This window comes from Coptis chinensis, chromosome 7, assembly GCF_015680905.1.
Source record: "Coptis chinensis isolate HL-2020 chromosome 7, ASM1568090v1, whole genome shotgun sequence".
NCBI lineage: Eukaryota > Viridiplantae > Streptophyta > Magnoliopsida > Ranunculales > Ranunculaceae > Coptis > Coptis chinensis.
In genome coordinates this window covers 53,935,328-53,949,496 of record NC_141462.1, presented here as the reverse complement: position 1 = coordinate 53,949,496, position 14,169 = coordinate 53,935,328, and the positions used below count along the sequence as shown (strand labels likewise).

Sequence of the window (14,169 nt, the reverse complement as noted above, 5' to 3'; positions counted from 1 at the left end):
ATATATTAGGCTAAGTAAGATTTGCAAAAGATACATAACACAAATAACGACACAAATAATTACATGTTGCGTGCTTTTTCATGCAGATAGATTTTCATAGACTAGAGGACAATAGGAGTTGGGATGTGCAGGACTCAAACATAAATTACAGGGAATAGAGTTGACATTCATGACAGGGGTAGGCTTTTGTTGAATAGAAATAGCTTCTACCTTTTTAGTGAGGGATTCAATTAGAGTTTTAAGCTCAGGATCAGATTTAACCTCAAACATACTGGTAGCCTTAACTGTTGAAGAAGAACTAACGGATCGGGGGATATCGTCACTACCCCCAGTTATTATTATGTTTTGTTTGATCTCCTAAAAACCCCCCTGAAAAAGGCACAAACTAGCGTGTCTTTCACAAAGGTTATGATGTGGACACTCTATAAGAAGATCAGTGAAACGATTCCAGGCCTCTGAAAAGGATTCATGAGGATTTTGGTGGAAAAAATGAATCTTGGAAAACATTTCATCTGTCTTCAGTGGTAGATAAAAATGTTCCATAAATAATTGAACAAGTTTGGCCCATGAGTCCATAGAATTAGGCGCTTGGGCAGTTAACCAAGACGCCACCTTATCGGCTAGGGTGAAAGGAAATACCATCAGTTTAATTTGTTCTGCACCTACCGTAGGATGATGGAATGTGGTAAAAACTTGTTCAAACCTATGCATATGCTGATAAGGTTTTTCATGGTCTAACCCATGAAAAACTAGTAACAAATTAAATATATTTGGGGGGATTCGGAAATCCCCCACTGGGTCTGCAAGTACGATGCAAGATTTCGGGCTATCGTTCAGGGCTTTGTAAAAGTCAGAGAGAGGAGTCTCTCTTTCTTCAGCCATTATTTCAGGTGTAGTGCGTGGTATACTAGATAGGTGTGTATGTAGACGTTCACGATAAATTACGTTAGTCGTTTTTTCTCTACCTGACCTTAATCTCATGCAAGGCTAAGTCCAATATTAAAGAAATGCGACAACACTCAAAACAATCCTGATATGCTAGTATAAATCCTCTAACAAGAGATGCGAGGAGTGGAAGAAAGAAGTACCTGAATGCCTCCTTGCTTCACTTATGAATAGTGTCTTGTATAAGCGAGCTCAGTGTATTTAATAAGTTAGAAACACTGAATAACTTGAAGAAATGGAAGTTTGTGCTAACCTGTGAAAAGCGTGCTATTTAGAAGAGGGCGCGAGGTGCGGTAGGAATTTGCCTTACAAGTGCGCGAGTCGCGCTCTTGCCTAACTTGAAGTCCAGGCACTTTAGCGCAGGGTGCACTTCAAATTTTCCTAACAAAGGCGTGGGATGCGCTCTTGCCTTGGACGATGTCCAGGCACTTTAGTGTAAGGCGCACTGCAAATTTAGGCCAATGAGGCGCGGGGCGCACTCAGTGTATTTCTACCAAAAAAAATTCAGTTCTGAAGCGAACAACCACAGTTAGAACCAAACAAGGGTGGGTGAGTTTAATGGGATTTCGGTAGGATTAACACTACTAAAGGAATTGAATCTAAACAAAACTAAAATGGCAGCAACACCATTTGATAACTGTAAAAACGATAGTTTTACCTACGAATAAGTAATTAAACTCAAATGTAAGTAAAACTAAATGATTTTCTTATTACTAATTTATCAAAGTTCTACTCTCATTATCAATGCAATATAATTGGAGTAGAGAATTCATTCCATTCCTAGCTCGTTTAGATGTGAACACTTCCTAGTTTATGTAATTCTAACAAAATCGTGAGAGTACTGGATTTGATTTAACTACGATAGTGAATTAACTAATCAAGATGTGATAAATGAAATGACGGCAGTTCAATACTAAGATGACAATATGAGAAGGAATTAGGGGAATTTGATTCCACCTTGATTCGACTTAATAAACTAGCATAGAACTCGTTGTAATCCTAATCTTTATGTTTTCATGAAAAGGTTGGGTATTTATAATCCCTAATTGTTCATGGTAATCTCTACCAACTAATAATTAGCATGTGAAGCAATCAAACCCATTCTCATGGTGAACTAATTACTTTCTAGAGTAGAATAAAACATTACAACTATATCTATGCTAACAAAAATCAAGTCATCATCAAGGCTTCCTCAAACCCCTCTAATGGAGGTTTAGCCTTGAGTTATTAAACTATCATTTTTGAAATAAGAACAATAAGAACAAAACATTATTTAATGAATAACAATTACTTTATTAATCTAATGGAAAGAGTCTAAGAATTAAACTGAATTAAAAATGAATCAAAACTAATTTAGATCTAAGTTTATGAATAACTAACTAAGAAATTAAGACTAACTAATTATTGAATTATAATAACTCAGTTGAAATATAAAGCTAATTCTTTATTATAAAACTAATTCTGATTCTAAAAACTCATTTCTTGTTCTAAAACTAATTACTTGGATATAAAAACTAATTCCTTTTCTAAATAGTAATTCCTTAAGAGTTAAGTCTTAGTCCTATTTATATAGAAGAGGCTAGATCCACAATTTCGTACATGGGCTTAGGAGCTATGTTTTGGGTCGGAAAATCGAGCCCAAAACCTCATTACTTCAGTCCACAAAGGGGTTTTCAGCTAGAAATGACTTCAACAGCCCTTTTGTCCATTTGTTCTCATCTTATTGGGTCAAGGCTTGAACCATTAGAAAGCTCGTTCCGAGCCGGTCGTTTCGACGTATGGTAGGTCCAATTCTGAGGTCTGAGTCCAAAGATACGGCTTTCGGAAGTTCTGCTGACTTTTAAACGCTATTTTTGCCCGCATTGACTTTGACTTTTCTACTTTGACCGGGATTTAAAAAGGTTTTTTCTTCTTGAATCTAGGCCTTTAATCATAGAACTTCTTAGCAACTAACATTTTCTCCTTTATCTCACAAAAGAAGCGCATTTCTACACATATTCGACTCCAATGCCTGGAATACACAAAAGCACAATAACAATACTAACTCTTACTTATTAATCATATAATTGGTCTAAAAGCAGTATTGTTAAGGGGTTAAAACTATAGTTTTGGGCTCTTATCATTGACTAGGACTAAGGCTTATAGAGTTTTGATGTCTTTTTGTTGATAGTTCTGGGTTATGGGCACTAAACTTCGGTGCTGGAGGCCTATATCGCCTTATCCTAGATGTTGGTTAAATTGGTTGAAGTCTATAGTAGGCCTAACATTTTGATTATTAAAAACTAGAGGTGTAGCTTGTTGTACTTGATTATGAATAGTGTTTTACCTCCATTGTGTGTTAGGGTTGTAATTAAAAGCGCATACATTGTCTAGCTGTGGTGGTGGATGTTTATAGACAAGATGACAATAGAAGTCAGAATGCTGAAAACTAAAACATAAATTACAACGAGAAGAGTTTATGTTCATGACAGGAGTGGGCTTCACTTCTTGTTTATGGACAGAGAGGACATCAACCTTTCGAGTGAGAGATTCAATTAAAGTTCTAAGTTCAGCATCTGGTTTTACCTCAAACATACTGGTTGCCTTAACTGTTGAAGAATAAGTATTGGAGCCGGAGTAATCGTTACATCCCCAGTTGTTGCTTTTATTGGATTGAGTATCTAAAAAGTTATAAGCATTTGTGGCTCTTTTACTTAAGAAATTTCCTCCATTCATGATGTCTAAATTCTCCTTATGGTGTTGGGATAAGACTTTGAAGAAGGCACAAACTAGTGTGTCTTTACCAAGATTATGATGGGGACATTCTACTAGAAGATCAGTGAAATGATTCCAATCCTCAGAAAAGGATTCTTGAGGCTTTTGGCAAAAGAAATGTATATGTGATAGCATCGCAACAGTCTTTTGTGGTGGGTAAAATTGTTCCATAAATAATTCAACTAGTTTTTCCCATGTGTTGACAGAGTTTGGCTTTTGTGCTGTTAGCCAAGCTGCTGCTTTGTCAGCTAGGGTGAAAGGAAACACCCTTAGCTAGCTTTATTTGTTCAGGTGTTACATTAGGATGATGGAATGTAGTCATAACTTATTGTATCCTACGTAAGTGTTGATAAGGCTTCTCATGGTCTAACTAATAGAAAACAGGTAGCAGATTAAATATATTGGGGGGGATTCTAAAATCTCCCATAGTATCTGCAAGTATTATGAAGGACTCAAGTCCATCATTTAAAGCCTTATCAGAATCAGAGAGGGGTCTCTCTGCTATTTCTTCACCCATTGCTACAAATGTAGTTGGGGTGGGTGTAGGTGGTATGTGTGTGGTGATGTGTGAATTTCAAGATAGGTGATTATTTCTACATCTACAAGAAACTAATATAGCAGGTTTATGCATACCAGATCTTAATCTCAAGCAAGTTTTAAGTCTAATAGGTAATTCTTAATAAGCATGCAAAAATAGCCTTATTATTACTAGAAATAGAATCCTTTGACAGTGGATTCAAGGACGTATAGAGGTGTTACCTAGAGCGTCCTTGCTACACGTATAAATAGTGCCTTTAAGCACATCTACTAAAAACTTTTCGAACCAACGGCCAGGCCACTTAAGAATTGAGGGAGGTTGTTCATGCATGCACGTTCTTTAATTAGATAACCTTAATTCTGTGAGTTTTCTAGGCACCGTAAAGTATGAAAAAAAATTTATGCAATTACTGGAGTGGTTGGGCTTACGAGTACTGTACTGTACTCATGAGATAATATTGTACTTACTGTAAAAAAATTAATTTATTCTACTTGAACTAGGGTGCGGGTGCGCTAAAAAATAGGCAAAATTGGGTGCAGGTCGCACTTTTGTACTTTTTTCCTTTTTTTTTTGTAAATTTAAGGGAGCGTGGGGCGTGTTATAGATAGACAAATTTAGGGCGTGCGTGCGCTCATAAGTAAAAAGTGGAGTGTGATTTTCTAAGGTGAGGTCACGGAGGTGCAAGGAGTTGGTTTCTCAACTCGTATGCACTAAAACAGTAGTAGAAATATTTCGGAAAATCGTGAACAATAAAAATAGTGTTTCGGTTAGTGAATAGTGAAAATAGTTTTTATAATCTAAACAACACGCATTACGTAAACAAAGCAAGACGGCAGCAGTGCCATTTAATAAGTAGGTTTTAATTAATGTAAAAATAATGTTTATACAATACTAAAACATGCATATCAATCAATAATAATACTCTCTAAACATGTTGATATAGAGGAGTAATCGTGTTCTCCACTCTTGCTTGCATGTACTTGACACTAATTTAGACTAAACTAACTATTGCACTAATGAGAGAGTAATATGAGATGATAAAAACAATAAATAAAGATGTTAAAAGAATGAATTAAATTGATGAGAGAAGGATATAGAGAAGGTTAATCCACCACGTGATTCGCTTGGCTATTAGTTAGTCATCGAATTGCTTGTTGATCTCTTATGAATACCAAGTCAACTCTGATCATGGTTTCACTAGCATGAGAGTTTAGCTCCATGACTTGTTGAGAAAGTTAGGTTGTTTGGTTTTGTTGTTCATCCTAGATCATTTGTTAGAATGGTTTTGATAGTTGGAAAACCTTTTTTTAAACTTTTCTAATCTTTCTTTCCTACTTTCTAATGAGTATTTGAAATTATTTCTTAATGTAAAACTCTTGGTTGATTGGTAGATGGATTTAAAACTTGCTTTTAACTTATTTGTTGAATCAAAACATGGACTGAAATTGGTTTTTTAAAAGATAACTAACTTGCCAAGTTGCTTTCATTTGAACTTGTCAAATGAACACAACTTGGATGTGGGTTGTGAATGAAATGCACTAACAATGAAAACAAGGTTGCATAACTTGGAATACTTTGTAGAAAACTTGATGAAAAGAACTTGTAGAGAATGAAAACTTGATTGAACTTGAAATAAAAAACATGGAGACAACAATGGAAATTGAAATAAAGCAAGTAAAAGAAAATAAAAGGACTTGAAATTAAATGACTTAAATGTAACTTTAGGTTACACTACTCCTAATCAAGCCAAATGGTTTAGACCCTAAAATATTGGAAATCTAATTCTCTACATCTTTTTGGTTTATATAGGACACCAATTACATATTTGCCCCTTCTTGAGGATAAGGCTTTGTGGGTTTTTGACTCAAGCCCATATATTTGAATTCTTGATTTGGCTTTAAGTCCTTGAGTCCATAGCTTTTAGCTTTGAGTCCTTTAGTCTTTAGTTTTTAGCTTTGACTTTGACAGTTGACTTAGACTTTTCCTTTGACTTTCCATAACATCTTGAATCCTTATAAGAAGCGTCAATAACGTATATTTAGGTGCTAGAATGCATCTTTCATGATAAATGGCCTGTAACCTGCAAAAGGTAGTAAAAGCCATAAGTTGTTTGTTCATTGAGCATAAGAAGGGCATAATTGCAAGAATGTAAAGAGAATAAAACACACATTTGGGGACTGATCAACTACCCCCAAACAGCCTTTTTCTTGTCCTTAAGCAAAGAAGAGAAAAAAAAAACTAAGATCACAAATGTATGATTTATTATACTAGTCTCGTTTCGTGGAGTGCGATTGTATTGACCATATTCAACAAGGCCTTAAACTACTAGGAATTCCCTAGTGCACAAGTTTAAGCCTCGTGAGAGTTTTCCATTGAAGGTACTCACAAACTTCATCTATCTAGTACAAAGGGTCTTGTTTCCTTGTTATTCTCAGAAGTCTATACATCTCGTTAGCAAGGGAATAAAGCAAAGCTCTTTTGAACTCAGAATAATATATACACAGTAATTTAATCATCTAAAGATAAACGTGCAAAACATGAGCGGTGAAATGCAAAAGCAGAATCGTTTTCAAAACTTTTGGAGAGCGTCCTTAAGGTGGGTTCTCACCGGGGTGTGTTGCAATCATAACTCTCTGATAGATTCACTCAAGTTTCATTTTCTCAAGTGCAGATGGCACTTATATTCCTTACATACACGAATGACATCCAAAGAAATTGTGGTTGATTGATCACAATATCCACTTACTATCACACCATCCTATTTCTAGTTGAGCTAGAGGTCTTTTGTTAGGAATTATGGGACTATGGTAGTGGTTTAGAAATAAATGGAAGGGAAAATAAACTTTAATATGTAGAGAAATTGGGTGATCACCATAGAGAGTTTTTCTTAGGCATGGGGACCATAAGTGGGGCGATTGGGTGTGAGATAACCTAAGCTATTTGTGATCCAATACTCCCCATTTTTTCCGCTTTTCGTAAAATACAAGTCTTGCCTAAAAACTTATCCTCTCAATCTTCAATCTACCTTCCTTTTCAGGTAAAATCCTCCACTGCTTTACAGTGTGAGTTCTAAAAAGTTGGTGTTCCTCCACTGCTTTTAGGTAAAATCCTTCACTGTTAATAGTGTGAGTTCTAAAAGTCTAGAGAATTCGACTTTGCTTCTCATCTCTCTCTTTTCCAGGCTCCATCGACTTTCAGGTAAAATCCCACACTGATACAGAGTGTGTGTTCTGAAAAGGTTTTCTTAATGGACCTTTATGAGTTTGAGAAGCCCAAGCAACATTTGAACTAGATTCAGACACAACATATCCTCTCATCTCTAATATAGAAAGGTGCTGATGAAGCTCAAACGAGAACTCTACGAGTTTCATACGCAGATGCCGCTTCTCATCATCTTCGATAACCGGTGGAATTCTAGGAACTTCCTGTCCTCGAGAAAATGGGAGAATACCCAAGAATCACTATCCTAGAGAAAGCTTATGAAAAAAGCTTGTTGTTTTGCAAACACTGTTTGGTGGGAAGAACACATTTGCAAAAAGTTTCGCTGGAGTTTTAGAGCAATTCCTTCACAACTCTAGAAACCAACAGGAGAATGGCTTATCACACCCATTGGAAAAGGATTCCTTTTTCTCCAGTTTTCAAATGCAAACGATCTAAATCGAGTATGGGCAAAAGGATCATGGGACTTTGATAAAAATGCCTATGAGAATTAGTCAATGGACTACAAACTTCAATCCCAACAGCCAAAGACAATCTCACGACTTGGTTTGGATTAGACTGCCTGGCCTCAACCAGGAATATTGGGAGCCGAAGGCTCTGATGTCCATTGCTCGGGGAGTGGGGTACCTTATGCAAATTGACGAGAAAACACTCAACAGAGAGTATAGATACTACGCTAACATTTTGGTTGATATGGACCTCTCTGAACCGATCCCGGATTAGATTTATGTCAGGACGAAGAATACCAATTTCTAGAAAACAGTTGAGGTGGGCAAACTTCCAAAGATGTGCATGCATTGCAAAATTATGGGGTAATGGAATGTTGAAGGCTTAGAAGTGATATGCAACATGACAAAGACAAGGGAAACAAGGATAAGGAGGTTGTAGTCAATGCCACTCCCCCATTGGAACCTATGGGAGGAAAAGGAACCATAAGACATAGAAAGAAAAAGAACACAGGGGAGTCGAGTAAGCAAGGGGATGGCATATGGAGGCCGAAAAACACTGCCACGCCCAATGAAGTGCAAAAAAAAAATTAGTTTGAAGGGCTTGAAGTAACTGAGATTCACACGGATTGAGGATCATGAGCAACTTGCAGCTGAACATGAGGCTACTAACCATGAGGCTGCTGAACATGAGGCTTAACATGAGGCTGCTGATCATGAGCATGAGGACGAATATGAGGCTGCTGCTGACCAGGAACATGAGGCTGAACATGAGGCTGCTGCTCATGAGCAACTTGCTGCTGAATATGAGGCTGCTGATCACAACCCTGCAGAGAAAACTCGGAGTTAGTTACTGGGAAGGCAGTGGAGAATTCCACTGCAGTGAAAAATTCCTCAGAGGGTGCAACTGAGTACATACCTGCAGCGAATTTCTTCTCGGAGGGTGCGTATATCACTGCAGTGAATCTTTCTATAGAGGGTGCTACTGCGTTATGTTCTTCAGAGGGTGCGACTGGGAACTTTTCCCCAGATGCGCACACAAAGTAGCGAGCAAAATGAATGATGTTAGGATGGTAAATTTAGTAGCGGCACATGATTTAAACCCTCAAGCAGCATGTGAGGTGGCTGCTATGACACTGATTGAGACCAAGCCTTCTCAAGATGAGTCCCTTGTGGCAAGAGAGACTTCAGCATTGGTAGAGTTTGGGGTTAAGGCTACTGCGGTAGCAACAATGTTAATCTCTCCAGCTGCGGGGATTCTGACCTCTCTAGTTCAAATAGAACTTACACCCAATATAGTGCCTAACATCAGATCCAATAATGAAGAGGTTGTTGGTTTATAAGTCTTGAATACTTCTACTATGGGCGAGATCTTCGCCTCATCACCGACACATGGCCTTTCCCCCAACATAGTGTCTAACTTCACCCATGAAGAGGCTGTTGGAGTTCAGGCTTTGTATAGTAGAGGTATTGATTCCTATTCCGTATCGTTAACAAGAGTGGAGTCCTCGTTCTCCACCTCAGAAGCGGACAATAGTATTAATGTAGTGAATGAAACCAATTTTATCTCGAGAGCAGCGAATTGGGCAGACTTGATTGATGAGGAGGACATATCGGATGATGGTGATGAACCATGGCAGACGATGCCCAAGAAGAAAAATAATCCATAATGGATGTTGCAGGAATACTTTCCTCCATCCACAAGGGCAAGAAAAACTCTAAAATAGAAGAAATGAATATTCTCCTTTGGAATGTTCGCGGCTTGAGAAGAACCTCACCAAAAAATTACTTAGAAGAAATAATCCAGGAGTACAAGCCTGACCTCATTGGACTAGCTGAACCTCTTATTGCTCCCACAGAGACTCTAAAGGTTCTTTTAAAATATGGCTACAGTATAGCTTTTGCTCATAATCATACGTTGATTCGTACATGCAATATCTGGATTTTTTGGAGGCAAGAGTTAACGGTGAATGTGGTTGCTTCATCCAACCAGCAAATCACGATGGCAATTAACTTGCATACCATCTCTTTTATCCACGCCAAATGCTTTTACATTCAAAGAAGAGCCCTTTGGAAAGAGCTTGGTGATTTTGGTGCTCTAAACTGTTCTTGGATGGCGATTGGGGACTTTAATATTATTGCTACAAGTTCGGAAAGGAAAGGAGGTCGTCATCCGAATCAGAGAGCTAGGAATGAATTCGTTGACTTCATTAATAATAATTCCCTTCAGGATACTACCACCCTTGGCCTCTGGTACCCTTGGTGCAATATGCGGATAGGGAATAAAAGGATTTTGGCAAAGCTAGACAGAGCTTTGATCAATAACATTTAGCTTTTAGAGAATCAGAACTGGAGATGCAAAATTATGCTTAGGAGATTTTCTGATCATTCTCTAGTCATCGGATGGTGCAATAAAAACATGAGTCCATCAAACGTTCCTTTCAGATTCAAGAACATATAGCTAGAACACTCCCAATTCATGGACTTGATGAGAGAGAGTTGGTTTGAGGCCATGGTTGATGGCCCTATTCGACTAGTGATGCACAAACTGAAGAGGCTTAAAATCGCTTTGAAGGAATGGCACAAGATAACTTATTAGGGGAACAAAGACAAACTTAAACAAGTAAATCTATCACTCCAAGAGTTACAAAAACAACAAGAACAGGAGTATTTGGACCACTAGTTGCATCTCTGGGAACTTGAAATGGAGAAACTCATTGATCAATTAATGCAAACAGAAGCAAGCATGTGCAAACAAAGATCATGCATCAAGGAGGAGATTGAGGGAGACAGAAATTCTGCATACTTTCAAGCTAAAGCAAAAATTCGCCAGGCCAAAGCATTCATTGAGGAACTAAGAACAGCTGAGGGAAACATTCTGCAAGACCAAAAGTCCATCAAGGAATTCTTAGTTCAATCTTATGAAGAAAAGTTTAAAGCACGACCGGTAGAGCATAACTAGGAGCTTTTGGACCATATCCCACTTATGGTCACAGAGTCTCAAAATGCTTATCTCATGGCAATTCCTGATTGGATGGAGATCACAACCACAATTATGAACATGGATCCCAATAGTTCTCTAGGGCCTGACGGATTCAAGGGTATGTTCTTCTAGAAATGTTGGGGCATTGTTAGAATTGATGTGTGTCGAGCCATCTATTCATTCTTCCAAAATTAGAGCATGAACTCAAGGCATGAACTCAAATTTCTTAGTATTGATTCCCAAGTGCAAAAATGCTATGGAAATTGGCCAGTTTAGGCCGCTTTGCCTGAGTAACTTTCTATTCAAGATTTTTACAAAATTCTTGCAAACCGGCTAACTTCCATTGCCACGGGTATTATTTGTTATGAGCAACATGGATTCTTAAAGGGAAGAGCAGGTAGCACTGCCATTACCATGTCATCCGAACTCATCAATGACATACATATCAAAAGAAGGGGCGGAAATGTAGTCATCAAAATAGACATTTCCCAGACATTTGGTCTGCAACAGATTTGGCTTCAACACAAAATTCTGTGACATGATTATGAAGGTTCTCAGCAGTGCCAAAATCTCTATTATGATAAACGGCGGACCTTATGGCTTCTTTGGCACAGGGAGAGGACTCCAGCAAGGAGATCCCTTATCCCCTATCATCTTTGCCTTTGCCGAGGACACGCTAAGCAGAGCCATTATAAGGCTCCAACTCTCAGGCAGAATCACCCCTATGGCTTTTGTGGGAAAATATCCTTCACCCACTCACCTCCTTTTTGCGGATGATATCATATTATTTGCAAATGGAAGTCTAAAAGGCCTAGTACACTTGAGGAACGCATTGGAGGTATATCAAAAGACGGCTGGTCAGTTGATAAACAAAGGGAAAAGCAAGTTATTTCTTGGTAGCATGACGGTCACCAAGAGAAGAAAGGTGGAAGCCTTGTTTGATATGAAGGAAGGCCACCTACCAGCAAATTATTTGGGTGTTCCCCTCTTCAAGGGCAGAGTCCGTCATGCCAACATTCAGAATCTGGTGGATAGGATTAAAAATAGAGCAAGTGGATGGGTAGGAAGGCTACTTTCCTTTCAGGGTCGAGTTGTCTTGGCACAATCTATTCTGAATAGCATTCCCCTATATAACATGGGCATCTATAAGTGGCCTCGGAAAAGCATCAAAGGAAAAGAATTCATCAAAAACTTCATATGGTCAGACAATCCCACAGTGAGGAAATCCATTACTCTCAAATAGGCAAAAGATTGTAAACCAAAGACTGAAGGAGGGCTCGGCATCCAGTCCCTCAAGGAGTTGAATCTGCCACTCCTCATGAAACTAGCATGGCAACTGCTTACCATGGACAACTCTTGGTCTAAGTACATAGAACAGAAGTATAAAATGAAAAATGGAAAATGACTTGCCTATTATAAGTGTTCATCCATTGGGGATGGTATTAAGTGGGCTTTGGAATCCATGAGAAACCACATTTCTTGGGCCTTCGAAAATGGTACTGCAGTGAAGATGTGTCGAGATGCTTGGCCTGGGCCTAGTTCAGTGGCTGACTTGCTCCCACACATCGACTGGAGAAACCCCAAAACTAGAGTTAGTGATTTGATAAGGAATAACCAGTGGAATTTCCCTATTGTAACTCTGCAGCTCTTTGAGTCGTTGGGCATGCCACTTCTCTCTCTACCCGCACCTTGCAATGAGCTAGAGGATTGCCGAATCTGGAAGCCAGACAAAGAAGGAAAGTTCACGGTCCTCTCGGCTTATGACACTATAAAGGAAAATGGGAATATTGTCTGGTGGCACCGCATCATCTGGAATAGCTACATTCATCCCAAAATTTCTGGAATGGCTTGGAAGATTTTGCAACATATCATACTAACAAATGACAAAATTACAAGCAAAGGTATCCAATTGGCTTCTCGCTGTAACGGTTGCAAGGAAGATGAAGAAAGCTTTGATCATCTATTCTGGTACTGCCCAAACTCTCAGGCCCTCTGGGATTGGATTAAAAGCTTATTCCAGTTGAATGCATTATCAGTTATCGAAAACGGCAATATGAAGGAAATTCTGAAAGCGACAAATCAAGCAAGCCCACTAATCAAGGAATTATGGACAGCTGCAGTTTTGAGTTTGTTGGTAGCAATATGGAAGATGAGAAATATGCAGAGGTTGCAATGACTCAAACTTCAACCATCGTTACATAAGAAAGCTGGTATGGTAAGGAATTCACACGACTGGTTGATTGTCCAAGAGCTACATGTTCAATTATGTCAAGGAATTGGCAATTCTACACTCTCTAGGGATCGAATGCAAGCCCAAACTGATAAAAGCAATTCAACAAGTCAAATGGTACCCACTAGAGGAAGGAGTGGTAAAGATCAATTGTGATGGTAGCTCTATCGGTAATCCTGGTCGATGGGGTGTGAGGCTAATCTTCAGAGACCATCATTGCCACCTGCTCGGCGTACTTGCACAAGGACTGGAGATAGTTACTAACTATGAAGTGGGGTGTCAAACACTAACTTTGGTAGTGGAAGGTGTGGTAGCAAGAAACTGGACATGAGTTTGGCTAGAAACAGATTCACAGTCAATTGCACTTGCCTTCTCTAATGGCCATATTCCCTGGGTTATGAAATCGAGATGGGCGAGAGCTACTACTGTGCTCTCCTACTATAGGATATCGCATGCCTGGAAGGAAGCCAACTTCAGCGCGGATGCTGCGGCAAAGCATGGAGCCACTTTAGACCAGGACGATTTTCTATAGAGCGTGGAAAGACCACCTTTTGTCACAAAATTGGAAAATCAGGACCAATTATACTTTAGATTTCCTTAGAGTGTAGCAAGATGCCCTTTTGTTCCTTCTGTTCCTTTTGTACCAAGAAACTCTAATATATAACTTTATATTTATAATATATTCACATTTGCTTGCAAAAAAAAAGTAGAGAAATTGGGTTTTCAGGATATTTGTAGCAAGGGAAGAACCTCGTTTTGTTATTTTTCTTCCAAATTTGTGATTCATTCTTTAGCCATTTAGCTTTATGACTCCATATGATTTTGAATTTTGGGAGTTCTAACTTTGCTTTTGTTTCTTTTGAAATCGACTCATTTTTATTTTGAACTTTTGGGAGAATTCGATTTCTGAATATTTTCTTTTCTTTTTGAAGCTTCTGACTATTCTGTTTTTGTACAAGGCCTTCTCTTCTCTTTTTACTGTTTATTCAATTCTCAACCCGTCAGCTAGGTGCGCTTTTTATTGTGTAGTAACGGTTTAGGGATTGATGGTGAA

General features: G+C 38.5%; 1 protein-coding gene across 1 annotated transcript; it reads left to right on the top strand.

The window, feature by feature from the left end:
* Positions 1 to 12,395: 12,395 nt before the first annotated feature.
* Positions 12,396 to 13,061, top strand: LOC147487965 (uncharacterized). The gene has a single exon (XM_086574218.1). It carries the CDS (start codon positions 12,396 to 12,398, stop codon positions 13,059 to 13,061), a length of 666 nt encoding a protein of 221 aa, XP_086430344.1.
* The last annotated feature ends 1,108 nt before the right edge of the window (positions 13,062 to 14,169 follow it).

What these genes read in the sequence shown, in the direction of transcription:
- LOC147487965 (XM_086574218.1), top strand. Translation starts at nt 12,396, where the DNA reads ATGTGTCGAGATGCTTGGCCTGGGCCTAGTTCAGTGGCTGACTTGCTC.